This window comes from Hetaerina americana, unplaced genomic scaffold (genome assembly GCF_022747635.1).
Source record: "Hetaerina americana unplaced genomic scaffold, ioHetAmer1.1.p SCAF_17, whole genome shotgun sequence".
Taxonomy (NCBI): domain Eukaryota; kingdom Metazoa; phylum Arthropoda; class Insecta; order Odonata; family Calopterygidae; genus Hetaerina; species Hetaerina americana.
Window position 1 is genome coordinate 4,783,636 of NW_027286730.1, and position 13,465 is coordinate 4,797,100.

Here is a 13,465-nt window from a genome sequence, read left to right on the forward strand (position 1 = left end):
TTCAGAAACGGAAAATCTTCGTTCGGCGATAAGTAGTCAATGAAATATTTAGAAATCACGAAAACGCTTTAGAAGAATAAGTTGGGAATAGAATGGAAGCATTAAGCGACCAAGTCATTTCTTATAACTCATATTCATAACGGTTGAAGTAATCAGTGGATTATTACAATCTTTTATGTTCAAATTCCTAATTATGTAGGTCCATCATGCTTATTGTATCATGTTTCCAGCCATTTCAAGTGTTTTGCTCCAAATAAAACTATCAAAATTGTTTCGTTGAAAAGTTTAAGCCGCTTTTCTTACTTGTCTTTAAAAAAGATATTTATTTTTATTTAAAACGTATGAAAATGATATAATTGAGTTCTTATGGTTAATGATCACCTACCAAATTATTTTTATGTCCTTCCTCTAGTTTTAATGAAAACATTAGGGAAATTTAAATAGGTTCAGTCGTTAAAGGGAGGAATTTCTGTACATTCTTCCTGAAAAAATAGTATAATGGTGTTGAAAAATAGCTAAGAAACAGCCAAGAAACTTCATCGCGAATGCCACGGTGTTTACCTTAAGAATTAATACCACCTGAAGTACGATTATTTTCCACTTGGTTCACTGCTGAAAATGTAATCTAAGATGCTCATTATTACGCAGGAAAGGGGGTTACGTGTATGGCGTATTAAATAAAGTGAGTTTTACTAATTATTTTACGCATGAAAATAAGAATAAATGAGAAGCAAAATATGTCTTAACTTTAATCCACAGCCGTTAGAGTAAGAATATTGTCGTGGTCCTGACGCAAAGTGGTAGACTTACTTAAGCGAAACAGCAGCAAAATAGCACCATGCCAATCCACCTGTATCTACGGTATACGTGGGCTCCAGTGGTAATCTTCGGTCGAGTTAGCCATCCGAAGCGAAGAAATATCTGTGGCCTTTCCACAAATGTTTCACGCTTCACGGGAATGGATAGAAAGGATGTGGGATTGGGGCGATGGACCGTGACATGGGTGACGGGTCTGAGAACTTCTCCCTCAATGATACTAAATGCTTAGATTTGATATTTCATGAAAATTCTTGTACTCAATAACTTACCGGCTCGGTAACACAATGGAGAAGCTACTTATAAAATGTAAAAATCGATTCAGCATTGATATTGCTTAAATTAACTTAAAAACTGAGAAGAGAAAAGAGGGTGATGCAATTAATGCGAAGAAATTTGTGTATAAACAGCCACGTAATGATATGATGTTATTTATTCTTGTAAGAATCGTTTGATTCTTTCATTTTTACTTCAGTTTTAAACATTATTTCCAATTCGACATTTTGCGTCTCGCGCAGCAAGGCGCCTGAGGGAACTGCTTCCCTCTCTTCGCTCACCATACCCGAATGCGAAAGGAGCCTTTGAATGATGCGAGCAACAGGTGCCTACTCCCGTTTTTCGGAAAACTTTAGCCGCTATGCTGTACTTCGAGCGCATGGCTCATAAACTGGACTTCGAGGATGGAGAATGAGCGTTGAGAGAATACTGCGGGCAGAGAAGAAGGAAAACGAAGAATTTGAGGAGGATAATTTTGATAGGTGCATGAAAGTTAGACATAATGGCAGATGTTGTTTCGGCCGCGTACAAGTTTATAATGCTACGCGTACCTTTCAAGAGCACTCCATTTCGTGGGAGAATAATCTAGTGGAAACAAGCTAAGTAATTGATGTGGAGGAAAGGAAGTCGGCCTAATCTTCCCTTTTCCTCCGTAACACTCTAAATTCACGTATCTCTTCCGAGTTTCACCTCTCCTAATGAAGGAGGGGGACTGGGCAACTGCGCCGTAGGCAACTTAGTGTCGGCCAACAACCCTGAACCGCTGAACGAATTTTAGTCGGCTGTTCAAGGCTGTTGCAGAGGGGGAATATAGGAAAAACGGGGATATAAATTCCTGATGATCTTTAATTTTAGGGTAAGATTGTGAGTTTAGTAACCCTCTATTAATCGCCGCACCCCTAAAATTGGGGCAAGGGGAATATGATAATACTTTTATTCTGAATAACATGAAATGCGATAGACTCTTCGAGAAATTGAAGAAGGCCGGAAGGCGTACTTTAGGAGAAATAAGTGTTTTTGCTTATCATTCTGATGATGTACCGAAGTGTTCGCGAGTGCAAAATTGTTTTTAATAGTTTTCAGAGACCCACAAAAACTTACCTCTAGGTGGTAGGCAAATATGGCGATGATTGTCCACGCATAAGTTAAACCCCGGTTTAAGGTCGACGAACGAAAGAAATATTCCATTGTTTCACTTCACTTCGCGGTCGTAGGTGTGAGCTTTGAATAATTTAAGTCGCATCCAAAAATGGGCAAACTTGGTACTTTGTTGAACTTTTATTGATGGTTCGTAAAATCGCTTGCACATATAACGTGAAGCCAATCATTTACGGAGTATATGAACCGACTCGCAGCACCTGTCACTATTATGCTCGCCCTCCTCTTCTAATAGACTTGTTTCGCTTCAAGTCATATCCGCTCTGTTAGTCATACTCAGCCTTTTTATTTGAACTTAAAACCATAAGTTTTCCATGGAAATCTTTGAATCCAAGTTTTTCGCGATTTCACCTCTCAGCCTGTTCAATCTCTTAGTTGTGGTAATTGGTATTTTGCCGCGAGACTTGATATTTTCTCGTCTCAAGAGTGAGATGAGACGTAATTGAAAATTCGAGACAAGACCTACGCGATACTACTACCGCGAGGCTCTCGGAAACTTGTGAAATGCTCGCATAATTTTAAATGAATGCATACATAACGATTCCACACTGAAAATGATTGATTTTAAGAATAAAAGCCAAATTCACAAAGCAGCACATGAGTATTTGGTGATTTTTATACAGTTTCTTCTGTACGTTAATCAAGGATGTCTGGAGAACACATCCGTAGTTTAGGGGGTGGGTGAGAAAGGAGGGTTCCGTGAAATCAGGCTAAGTCGGGCACGGAAGGAAGGTAGGTTCTGGCCGTATGCGTCAAAAAGTTACACGTTTTTTAATTTGTTTCATATTTACATAATTTCAGTGTTTTTTTTAATTACGTTAAATCGAGGGAAGTAAAAATTCCGCAAAATTTAACCTTTAACGGTATCATTACAGACAATTTTAATTTAGGTTGACTCTTGCTGTCTTTAATCTGCTGACTAACTGTTCTTTAACCTTTCAAGTACAGAGATCATTGAAATCGAACCCCTTTCTGAGGATGGATAGTAGAAAATTTGCTTTTTTATTATGTGATTTATTAAAAATTCCTCTTTTGAAATTTCTAGGCGATTATCTGAAACATTTTGGATTACAGTTCATCATGAAATCTGCAATATTTCCTTGTGTTCTTCTGCGCAACCTGCTAAACATTCTGATTCTTAATAATAATTGGTTACAAGGTATTTCAAGTAATAACAAATAAAAATTATGGTTAGCTATATTCCATTGTTATTTTCGATAACTTATAAAAGTAATACACATTCCACTTGTATTACCTTAGTAATCTGCATCACGAGATAAGGTTGAAAATTAGTCAAACATGATCAACTTACTAATTGTTTAAGAATTTATTATTATGGTATTCAAAAGTTTCCTGCCTAAATTCATAGACCTCCTGTTGTGATGCTTCCTCTCAATCAGGTAAATAAATATACAGCAGCTGGGCTATTATTTGAATCCATCCAGTCATGAACTTACTCGTACTTCAGTCCAACACTTAGAGATATGTCTGGACATTTCAAAATTACTGAACTAATAGAGCAATGCTGTTGCATGCCATGTTACAGAGTATCCCTGCCAGATCATAACTGGATAGTGACAGAATGCAGCAAATGGAATGATCTCTGAATGCGGGAATTCACATGCACCACAATAATGAAGTGTGTCCAGTATCTGACCCCTCCTCAATTCCTACCTACATTCAGTTTGCAGTGGGAAGACTGCTCTGCTCACAGCTGAGACTCATGCCCATGTTTTGCCCATGAGTGAATCTTGGAACTAGAAAATTCCCTGCGGAAAAATTTGGACAGGGCTATGAAACCTGTGATACTTCGGAAAGTAGATGATGCTCTGGATAAAAAAATCCAAGATTTCATTTCATCATTGCATCCACAGTACGATGCTTTCAAGTTATCAATTTTGATTCAGCTTGTATTGCAACAAATGCACCAGCCCAAAGAGCTTACAATAGGTTTGAGAGAAAAATAGTGCCATTGAGCAGTCAGCTTTCAGGACCTATCCAGCGCCATGAGGACTTTGGAATCCATCTTGAACACTATGATAAAACTTAAAATCAAGAATTGGTGCTAAAAGCTGGATGGGATGAGTTTGAAATTTGACCCCATATTTCCCAATTAAACATTTTGTGCATTTGATCAAGAACTCATTATTCATTAGACTAGTTACTAGTTAAAATAATAACTAAGTAAGAATCATTTTTAAGGCATATATATGTGGAAATTGCATGTCCCTCTTATTATTATCATGAACAATAAGTAGGCAGAATTTCCTTTTTTTAAATAGATGTTTATTGTTGTTGAAACAAGCAGACTGAATTAACATGCTAAAAATACTTAATTTAATTAATGTTGTAGTCCTGAAAACCCAAACACTTACCTAGTCAAATACTATAGTCTTTAAGGGAAATTTTCATATTCACTTTCTCAAATAAAGACTATAACTATGCCAATATCCTATTTTCACCATTTTAATGGTATGAAGAACGAAAACAATTTCAAACCCTCATTTAGACCCCACGTGTTGAACCCCATCTGTTTTCTCACTAAATCGAATATTTTTTAAATTCTAACCCATGCCATTCAAATTCATCGCTAAATAGAATTAAGGAGATAAAAAAGTGGAATGATTTTTATTTTCAATTACAAATTTTTATCCAATTTAATGGCTTGGGTGTTGCAACATGTTGCATGTCCTTCTAAGGGAAAACAAACTAAATCAGAAAAGGGGATAGGGGTCAAAAAGTTACCCAAAACCATGGATGTCCTTTGTGGAGATCTTTGACATATTCAAAAATTTTTTACTTTGATTCCATTCAGCAGAACTTGAGGAAGCATGATAACTTTAAAGCTGTCATCTCACCAAACTCTTTGCCTTAGCTTATCAAAATTTGTAACTCAGGGTTGAAGAAAAAGTTAGTTGGCCCCGTTGTTATATTTATTAAGGACCAAATCAGCTGTTTGTTGCGTTCAGAGCTCTTTGATTTTTATTTGTAGGAGTATATTTTTAATCTCTTCACTGTTAAAAGTGAATGAAGTGAGTAAGATGGATTAAGTAATGTTTTCCTTGTGTTTTGTTTCAGGCAGGGAAAAATCTCTTCCTGTTCGTCACGGTGACAGATGGAAGACTCACAACTAAGGCTGAGGTTTATGTAAACATTGTGAATGCAACAGTTGACATACTAAGTGGAGGTAGCAATCGACCAAAGCCCCCTCATCATCTACCGGTAAAACCATTATATGTGGGCCAGTTTTTACCTGGAGGCAGACCATCACAACTGCGACCAACATCTGCAAAACCTCCAACACAGCTAGGAGATGCAATCCATGGACCTCCTCATCCTGGAAATGAAGTCGGTAATCAGGAAAGAAAGGATATGCTTGCACATTCCAGTACAATAGCTCCCGCCAGCAACAATGGAAGACCCCCAGAAGGTGAGCATAACGTGTAACTGAAGTAAACACAACGTATTTGTAATTGCCAAACACCCTCTTTTTCTGTGAAAAGCTGAAGTGTAATGTGTATAAATATTTTCATTAAATAGGCATATTTTTCAAAATATTTATTTCCTGGGAACTTTTAATCGTTATTTTAAACATTGAATTAATTACATACTTATAATTTTAATAAACTTATGACACAATTTTATAAATTGAATCATTAAATAATAGGGACATGGTTGTTTATGTTACTATTGTACTAGCTTCCCACCCATAAGACCTGAGTTCAAATCCTGGTGTTGACAATTTTTCATGGGGATCCTGATCCCTATTTGTTGGGTGCCCCGAGGAGAGCAATTCAAGACAGAACTCAACCTCAGGGCAGATGCCAGATGGAATGATAAATAATGAATCTTTTGGTGCTTTGCATTAAGAGTAGGCTGATGCTATTACAGACTTTCTCTCCACCCATTCCCTGAAAATCGTACTTTTACCAAGTTACCTATCCATCCTAAATGGTGCCAAGGCCGTCAGTCATCTCCCCTAATAACACTATTACTCATTAATCCATAGGAAATTAAAGCCTCTGACTACCTTGTCTGTAGCATTTGAGGAGTTGATTTCATTCCCCTATGAAACTGATTATGTCCAAAGAGGGAGATGGTATTGAGGATTCTCTTTTTTTGGGCACTTGAAATGTCTTACGGTTGAACCTTGCAGACTTGACAAAAAATGTATCATATTATTCAAATCCCTTTCAACCGTCTTTATAATGGTTCCTAAATAGGTTTTAAAGAAGGAAATCATCTATTTTAAGAAACTGTCAAAATAATTTTGAAAAAAAAATGTTCACATGCATGCATACCTTACCAGCAAATGGTGCCTGAACAGGTGTGCTAAAACTGCTGAAAAGAAAGAAGTAATGGAAAAGCAAACTAAGGAATTATGTCCATAAAAGGGTGCCTCAAAATACTGTTATCAAATTTTTTCATGGCAAAAATAAGCCCTAATTCTATTACCTCTTACATTTATTTTTCTTTTTTAATATTTTTGGCTTAATTGAGAAGTATAATTTTTGGGGTAGGGAGAGCTGATTACAAATCCAAGGCCAGTCAAAATCTAAATTTTTCAATTATTTCCATTGATATAATATTAAATCTTATTCTTCCTAATGATATCCTAGCATATTATTGCACTTTTTATTTGTCACAGCATTCTGCCACAACAAAAACATGATTAAATGCTTCTGTAACAAATATATACCTATTTGCAACATGGCCTCTACACTGGGCGAGTAGGCAATCTTAATGAGATCTGGCCAGCTCATGAAAGAAATGTTTTCCTAACCTTGAAATCACTAGCATAAATGATTTAAGAGTTCTCTATAAAATAAATGTAAACAACATAAAATTTCTAGAGTTATATATATGTCGAAGATATAGCTGTATGAAGCAATTAGTCTTATTTTTAACAATATTTCAATTTTAAAAACTTTTTTTATACCAACAGTCTAATTATGGGAAGGTCTTACATTATTTACATACCAAAACATTATATATGCCATGGTAAATCTGCCCTTGAAAAGTTATAACTTTGCTTATGAGTGTGTAGGCAATTTAGGGTCATCAAGAGCCATTTTTATCACCTACAAGTTATGGATGGGGAATAGCATCTTATCTGTTTTAATTTAATAACTAATGGTAATGTATAAAAAAGTAGAGTTCCCAGATATGTGTAACAAATTTAACTTTACAAGTTGAAAACTGCATGATTTCTTGAACTTGATACAAATGTGTTGCTGTTACATGTTCTGATAATTACTGATTTTCAACAGAAAAGAACCAAACAGAAGATGAGGGAGGAGGAGGAAAAATTTCAGGGGCAGACAGTGGAATGCCTAGTCTTGGAGGGACAGTAGTCCCAGTGGTTGTTGGGTGTGCACTACTTCTTCTACTTGCTGGAGCATCTGGAGTGTTCATCCACCGAAAAATGCGTTGTAGAGATCCAGCTCAGAAGGACAAAGATATGGTATGTTTGTTTTAAAACTTTTCATGTCACCCTAGGTTCTTTTGCATGAAATTGTCAAAGTAGAGGAAAAGCCATTTTGCCTGTAGATTTTTCAAATAGATAACATATTCTTATTACATTCAGAGAAACCCACTTCAAATCCCAAGTTGTGATTTTATGGAAATCAATCTATTTGTAGCCTTAGATTTAAATGATAATAATTTCACTACTTTTATTTTGATGAGAAGTGACATAAACTTAGCAAATTGTTGACTTGGATACAATATGAAATTTGAAATTTTTTTCGTCAAACCTAAACCATTTGGTGCACATCAAACAATATTATTGTCTCTACAGTAGTGCCAAAATGTTACATCTAGTGTTAAAAGCAAGTATCAGAAGTTAAGCAGTGAGGGAGGAGGTATGTAAGGAGAAGGCTAAATTCAATTATCTAGGGGAATATAGTGGAATGATGATGATTAATGACTGATGAGGACAAGAAGAGAAAAGGTGATGCATTCACCCATTTAGAAGATGGTGCAGAAGTTACAGAAAAACCATTAAATGACTTTTTTGATATGCAGGTGGGGTGGATAAGGTTGGGATTAGGGTTTTGTGTGGAGGGAAAAGTTGTGGGGTGGAGGATTGGGCAACGTTTGCAACATGAATGTTTGTATGTTGATGAGTGGAAGGAGAGGAAGAGGATCATGTAACTTGCTGCTTTACATTCACAAATATGTCGTTTTATTGGTCATATTTCATTCTGAAAATTTTCTCCAAAGTAATCAAATGTAATCACCCAAGAGATGGCATTTGAACTTCATGAGCTCTACCAATACCTTGTTACCACTCTTCCCTCTCCCATACCTTACATATCCTATCCAATTCTCCTAAACCTCTCCACCCTCTCTCCCCTGCCACTCTAAGACCAGTATATTTTTCTCTCATTAGAAAGATGGTATGGTCATCAAAACATTAAGATTTGCTTGTGGTTTTTGATGTTCTCTGTTTAATTCTAGATTTTTTATAAACATGGTTCACCCCTCTTCAGTGCTATTTCTTCAGGTTACATACATACGTTCGCTCACCGTATGTACTATATTGTTGCTATCTAAAACATATGACCTCTGCTGGCTTTTTTGATTGATGATTCATATTGCATTCACTAATACAGATTCAATTACAATCCTAACAATGTTAGTAAATTGATCGACAAATATGGAGAAAATTAAAACATATATTTTTATTCTTATTAATTCAAAAATTGATCAATTTTACATGTAATAGTTAATACCATAGACTGAACTGGCCTAAAAATTTCATTTTGCTTACCACATTGTATTCAGATATGCATATGTTTGATGAATATTCTTAAAAATAACCATGCATAGTTATCAAAGTAATCAAGGTTTCATTCCATATTTTTGTAGAGGAAAGAGCCCGGTTTGTCTGGAGCATTATCTGTTGGCTTTCGAAGCAGTGCTGCATCTTCAGCTACCACCTCAGTTCCACTGTCCAGTACTGATTCTAGCAATGGCCCTTCAATGCAACATTGGCGGGCTGCTCGAGCCCTAAGTAATCGATATGAAAGCTGGAATGCAGAGGTATGTCAAGGGTGTTTTTACCTTAAAAATTGCTTTTTCATGAATGGTAGATTAGAAATATGCTTAAAAATTCATAGTAATTTGCATGCATATTAATATCAGTAGTTCACTGGAGATTGCTTTATCTTATTGAAATAATGTTATTTCAGTATCTTAATGCAGAGAACACGTTACATATTTAGAAGGATTAACAGTAATAAGTAAAAACTGCCATTGTTGAGAAATAGGTTTAGGTATGTCTTAACCATAGAACTATTTGATATTTGTGTAAGTATTATTCGACTTAGGGTTTGATTTAAATTTGAACTGCATAAAGTTTGTCATCATGCATTGAGTAAAAGTAAATCTGCATTAACAGGCACCACGAGGAAATTTTAGTATCTGACAATTTTAATACTGGTCATATTATTAGTGAAATGAAATGAAATAACTCTGAAAAGCATCTTATTCATGTCTTAGAAAAAATGAATAGCATGATTTTTAAGTTTTGAAGTGGAAGTGTTTAAAAAATTTATGTCATGAACTAAAACTCTAACCTTCTCACAAAAATACTTTTCAGTAATCTCTATTTTGAGGAAAAATTTGCTGCAAATAATTGATCAGTATACATATTATAATTATTAGGGTGGACCTATGGCTGGGCTTGTAAATGGAAGACCTGGAGGCAATGGTGGAGATGCACAGGGAAATGACAGTAGACAGCCTCCTAGGGATCCTTGGGAATTCCCACGCCATCGCTTGCGTGTGTTCAATATTCTAGGTGAAGGCTGCTTTGGGCAGGTTTGGCGTTGTGAAGCACAAGATATAAATGGTATGTTAAACTTTTATTTATTATTTTGTAAGATCAAATTATATTTTTTTCACGCTAGCATCAGTTCACCTGGTTGTATTTGTTATCAATGAGTGTCTTAATTCATTACAATGCAATTCACATAATTATGCTTCAAACAGTTGATGCTTTTTGACATTATTTGTCAAATCTTTATACCACCGTTGGTTTTAATTTCTGAAACGAATTCACTTAAAATAAATTTATCAAAATCTGTACTTATCTATGCTAGTATATTAATGTATGTAATTTAATCTATATCACATATTTATATATATATAATATCAATGTATAATAAATAATAGTAAAACATTAATATTTCATGACCATGATTTCAATATCATTGTCAAAGATTCATTGATGCAGCAATACATAGATGTCTCCTTTAAAAAGTTACATTAGTAATAGAAAATAATTAGGTTGAGCAAACTAATTCATGTTTACTTTTGAATTGAACCTATAATATGAATATTCATGCTGATAGTTGGTGAGATCCCATCATTATTTTTGGTTTTATCTATATTGGTGTATCTATTGGAAGTGTATTTTTCTAGTTTGACCATAATATTTTCAAGTTAGTTTGAATCATAATTTGAAAATGTTTATTACATAACTATCATATGCTTATTCTCACACTTGTTTTGATCAACTAGCTCTTTTGAAGTTATCATAGCAATGTCAAAACTCATTCTTTAAACTTAAAAATGTATAGGAAAGAGATATTCAGAGAGTTTTAATATATGAAAATGGTTTTGAACAATTATTGTTTATTTGTAGAATTAATAAAATGTTAGTTAGAAATCCCTGGGATATTAGGTGTATACATAAGACTTCCACCTCAATCCATTTTTTTTCACCACCATGGTCGTGAAAATGAATTTGAATCTATTGATATGCAAATAGAATCATTCAGAATGTATACCTAATCTGTGAAATGTAGGTAACATAGATCTGATCGGCTGAAGAGCACCAAATCGTTTGTCTAAGGTAGCTCCTCAGTCTAAGATTTTCATGGAAAATTCCAAGAAGGCTTTTTTCTGCACCAATAAGATGAGTCTGGCTCATACTAAAATATGCACCACATGTGGGGGGGGGGGGTGCTCAACCCATTAAAATGACGGGAGTAGAATGTGGAAGGCAGAAAATTCATGAGCTTCGAAAACATTTAGAAGAGGCTTTGTGGTTATGACCCTGCGACCACTCTGTCTTTACATATGTAATGAGGCCTGTTTCACTATTATTCCATTTTGGCTCCTTATCTGCAATTCTAGTCATTTTATTCTATCAAAGATTTTATGGCAAGTCTAAGCATGGCAAAATATATCCTTAGTTATTTTATTTACATGTATATTGATTCTCCTGTCTCAGGTGTGGAGGGCCCATCAGTTGTGGCAGTCAAGACTCTCAAGGAGAATTCAGGAGAAAAGGAGAGACAGGATCTCCTACAGGAACTCCATGTGATGAAAATGCTGGATCCTCATCCAAATGTAGTACGTCTCATTGGGTGCTGTACAGAAAAAGGTAATTGGTATTCTCTGAAATGGCTTTTTTAATAAAAGATCACTTCGAGTGAAATTTTGAGGTGGTGGAGATATTTACAAATTACTGATTTTAATATCATTTTATGATATATTCTTCATGTAATTGATTAATTGAAAGCAGCTCAGCTTCATCTTTTACACTATTTACCTGCAAATAATTTTAATAATGTATGAATTGTTTTAGACCTTTAACCATAAGTAAATCTCAGTATTTTGACAGGGTCTGCTTGAAACTACAATTATCTTATTGTTTAATTCAGTGTTCACTCTGGAAATGTCTGGAGTTGGAGTAAGAGCAGATTTTAATCTCAAAGTGCATTTTCTGTCTTTCAGATCCAATATTTGTAATCATGGAGTACATGTCAGGTGGAAAACTACAGAGCTACCTCAGGAGTACCAGGGCTGAGCGGTCCTATGGAAACTTGCATGGAAAGAGTGAGAACTTAAGTTCAAGAGATCTTACGTCTTTTGTATACCAAGTTGCCAGAGGAATGCAGTATCTCTCATCAAGAGGCGTAAGTAGTTTTCTGAGAAGTGCCTCCAAAATGAACATAGTTTAGTGGAGTGGTTGTCTTGTTTTGTTTCGGGTAAAAAATGTGCTGACTAAATCTTTATTAATTCTATTGATATTATGTGATGCCATGATTACACAATCTGAGATTAAAAATCATTGGTAACATAAACGTATTTTTTAGGTAGGAGAAAGATAGAAAATTCTAAAAATATTTCTTTTAACCAAGATTATAATATGTGATGAATCAGTCTTATTCATGCCTAAAATAACTTCATTGCCATAAACTTCAAGGTCCTTAACACAGGAGTTTTGCCAATTTTCCTTTAGGTTAATTTCAATTTTGTTAAATAAGAATACTTCTAGGGCACTGTACCATCAGCATTCAGAAAATAGTGAGTTGTGTGCACTTGTGAAATGATTACAAGTGCCAAAACTATCCAAATAGTCACCATATCTTTGTACCTAAATGCTACCTCATTGGTGATGCATATTTACCTTGCATTGGAATTCACATATGATGATTATTGCCTTTCCGCTGAATGAGCACCCTTTCTGGATAATGGCAGGGTGAATTTTATCTTCTTTCAAAATTATGAGTAAGGATGAAACACCAAATTGCCTTTTGGCATTGATTTTGGATTATCTTTTAACTTTGCACTCTCTAATTACTTCTTATTTGGTTTTTTATTTGCAAAAATTTATGGTTTGATGGGGAGTGTCTGAAATGTAAGATCTTACTGAAAATGAAACAGCAATAAAAACCGACACACCTGTAATTATCCATAGAAATGCCGATAATTTTGAAATGACCATATATCAGCTTGCCCATAAAATATGTACATTTTTATGATTAGACGTTGAACATCACTCAATATCAAGCGATCACTTTGGATACAATATGCAGGCCTCACTATTGTGAACCATATTAATTTATACTTAACTCTAAGGGCAATAAACATAGTCTTGACCATAACTTATTGCATTTAAATTTTAAGATGTAATATGCTGTTATTTTATATTTGGAAGCTGTTGTTCTTGTAATAAATCAAGGGTAGTAAATTTGTTCCTGATGATGCTGCAAGTTGGTGAAATGCATTGTACCTTATAATAAAAATCTGTGGAAAAGAATAAAGTCTTTTTAGTATGGATTTAAAATACTTCCATGAAGTGAAGCCTGAAACAGTAGAATAAAACAAGGGTGCATCCTCATAAGCATAAACTTTTTTGGCAAAAGAGGTTGGTAAGTTAGCAAATCACATTCACAGAATGGCTTTAGACTTGATT

The 13,465-nt window shown here is 34.9% G+C and overlaps 1 protein-coding gene across 1 annotated transcript in view; it reads left to right on the forward strand.

Moving 5' to 3' along the window:
- Nucleotides 1–13,465, forward strand: part of Cad96Ca (tyrosine kinase receptor Cad96Ca) — an 85,942-nt gene that overhangs the window by 69,759 nt on the left and 2,718 nt on the right. Inside the window, exons 3-8 of the mRNA XM_071584249.1 lie at nt 5,329–5,680; nt 7,521–7,714; nt 9,124–9,297; nt 9,922–10,108; nt 11,495–11,647; nt 12,001–12,182. Coding sequence (XP_071440350.1) covers nt 5,329–5,680; nt 7,521–7,714; nt 9,124–9,297; nt 9,922–10,108; nt 11,495–11,647; nt 12,001–12,182 — 1,242 coding nt within the window. The remainder of the gene's footprint in view (nt 1–5,328; nt 5,681–7,520; nt 7,715–9,123; nt 9,298–9,921; nt 10,109–11,494; nt 11,648–12,000; nt 12,183–13,465) is intronic.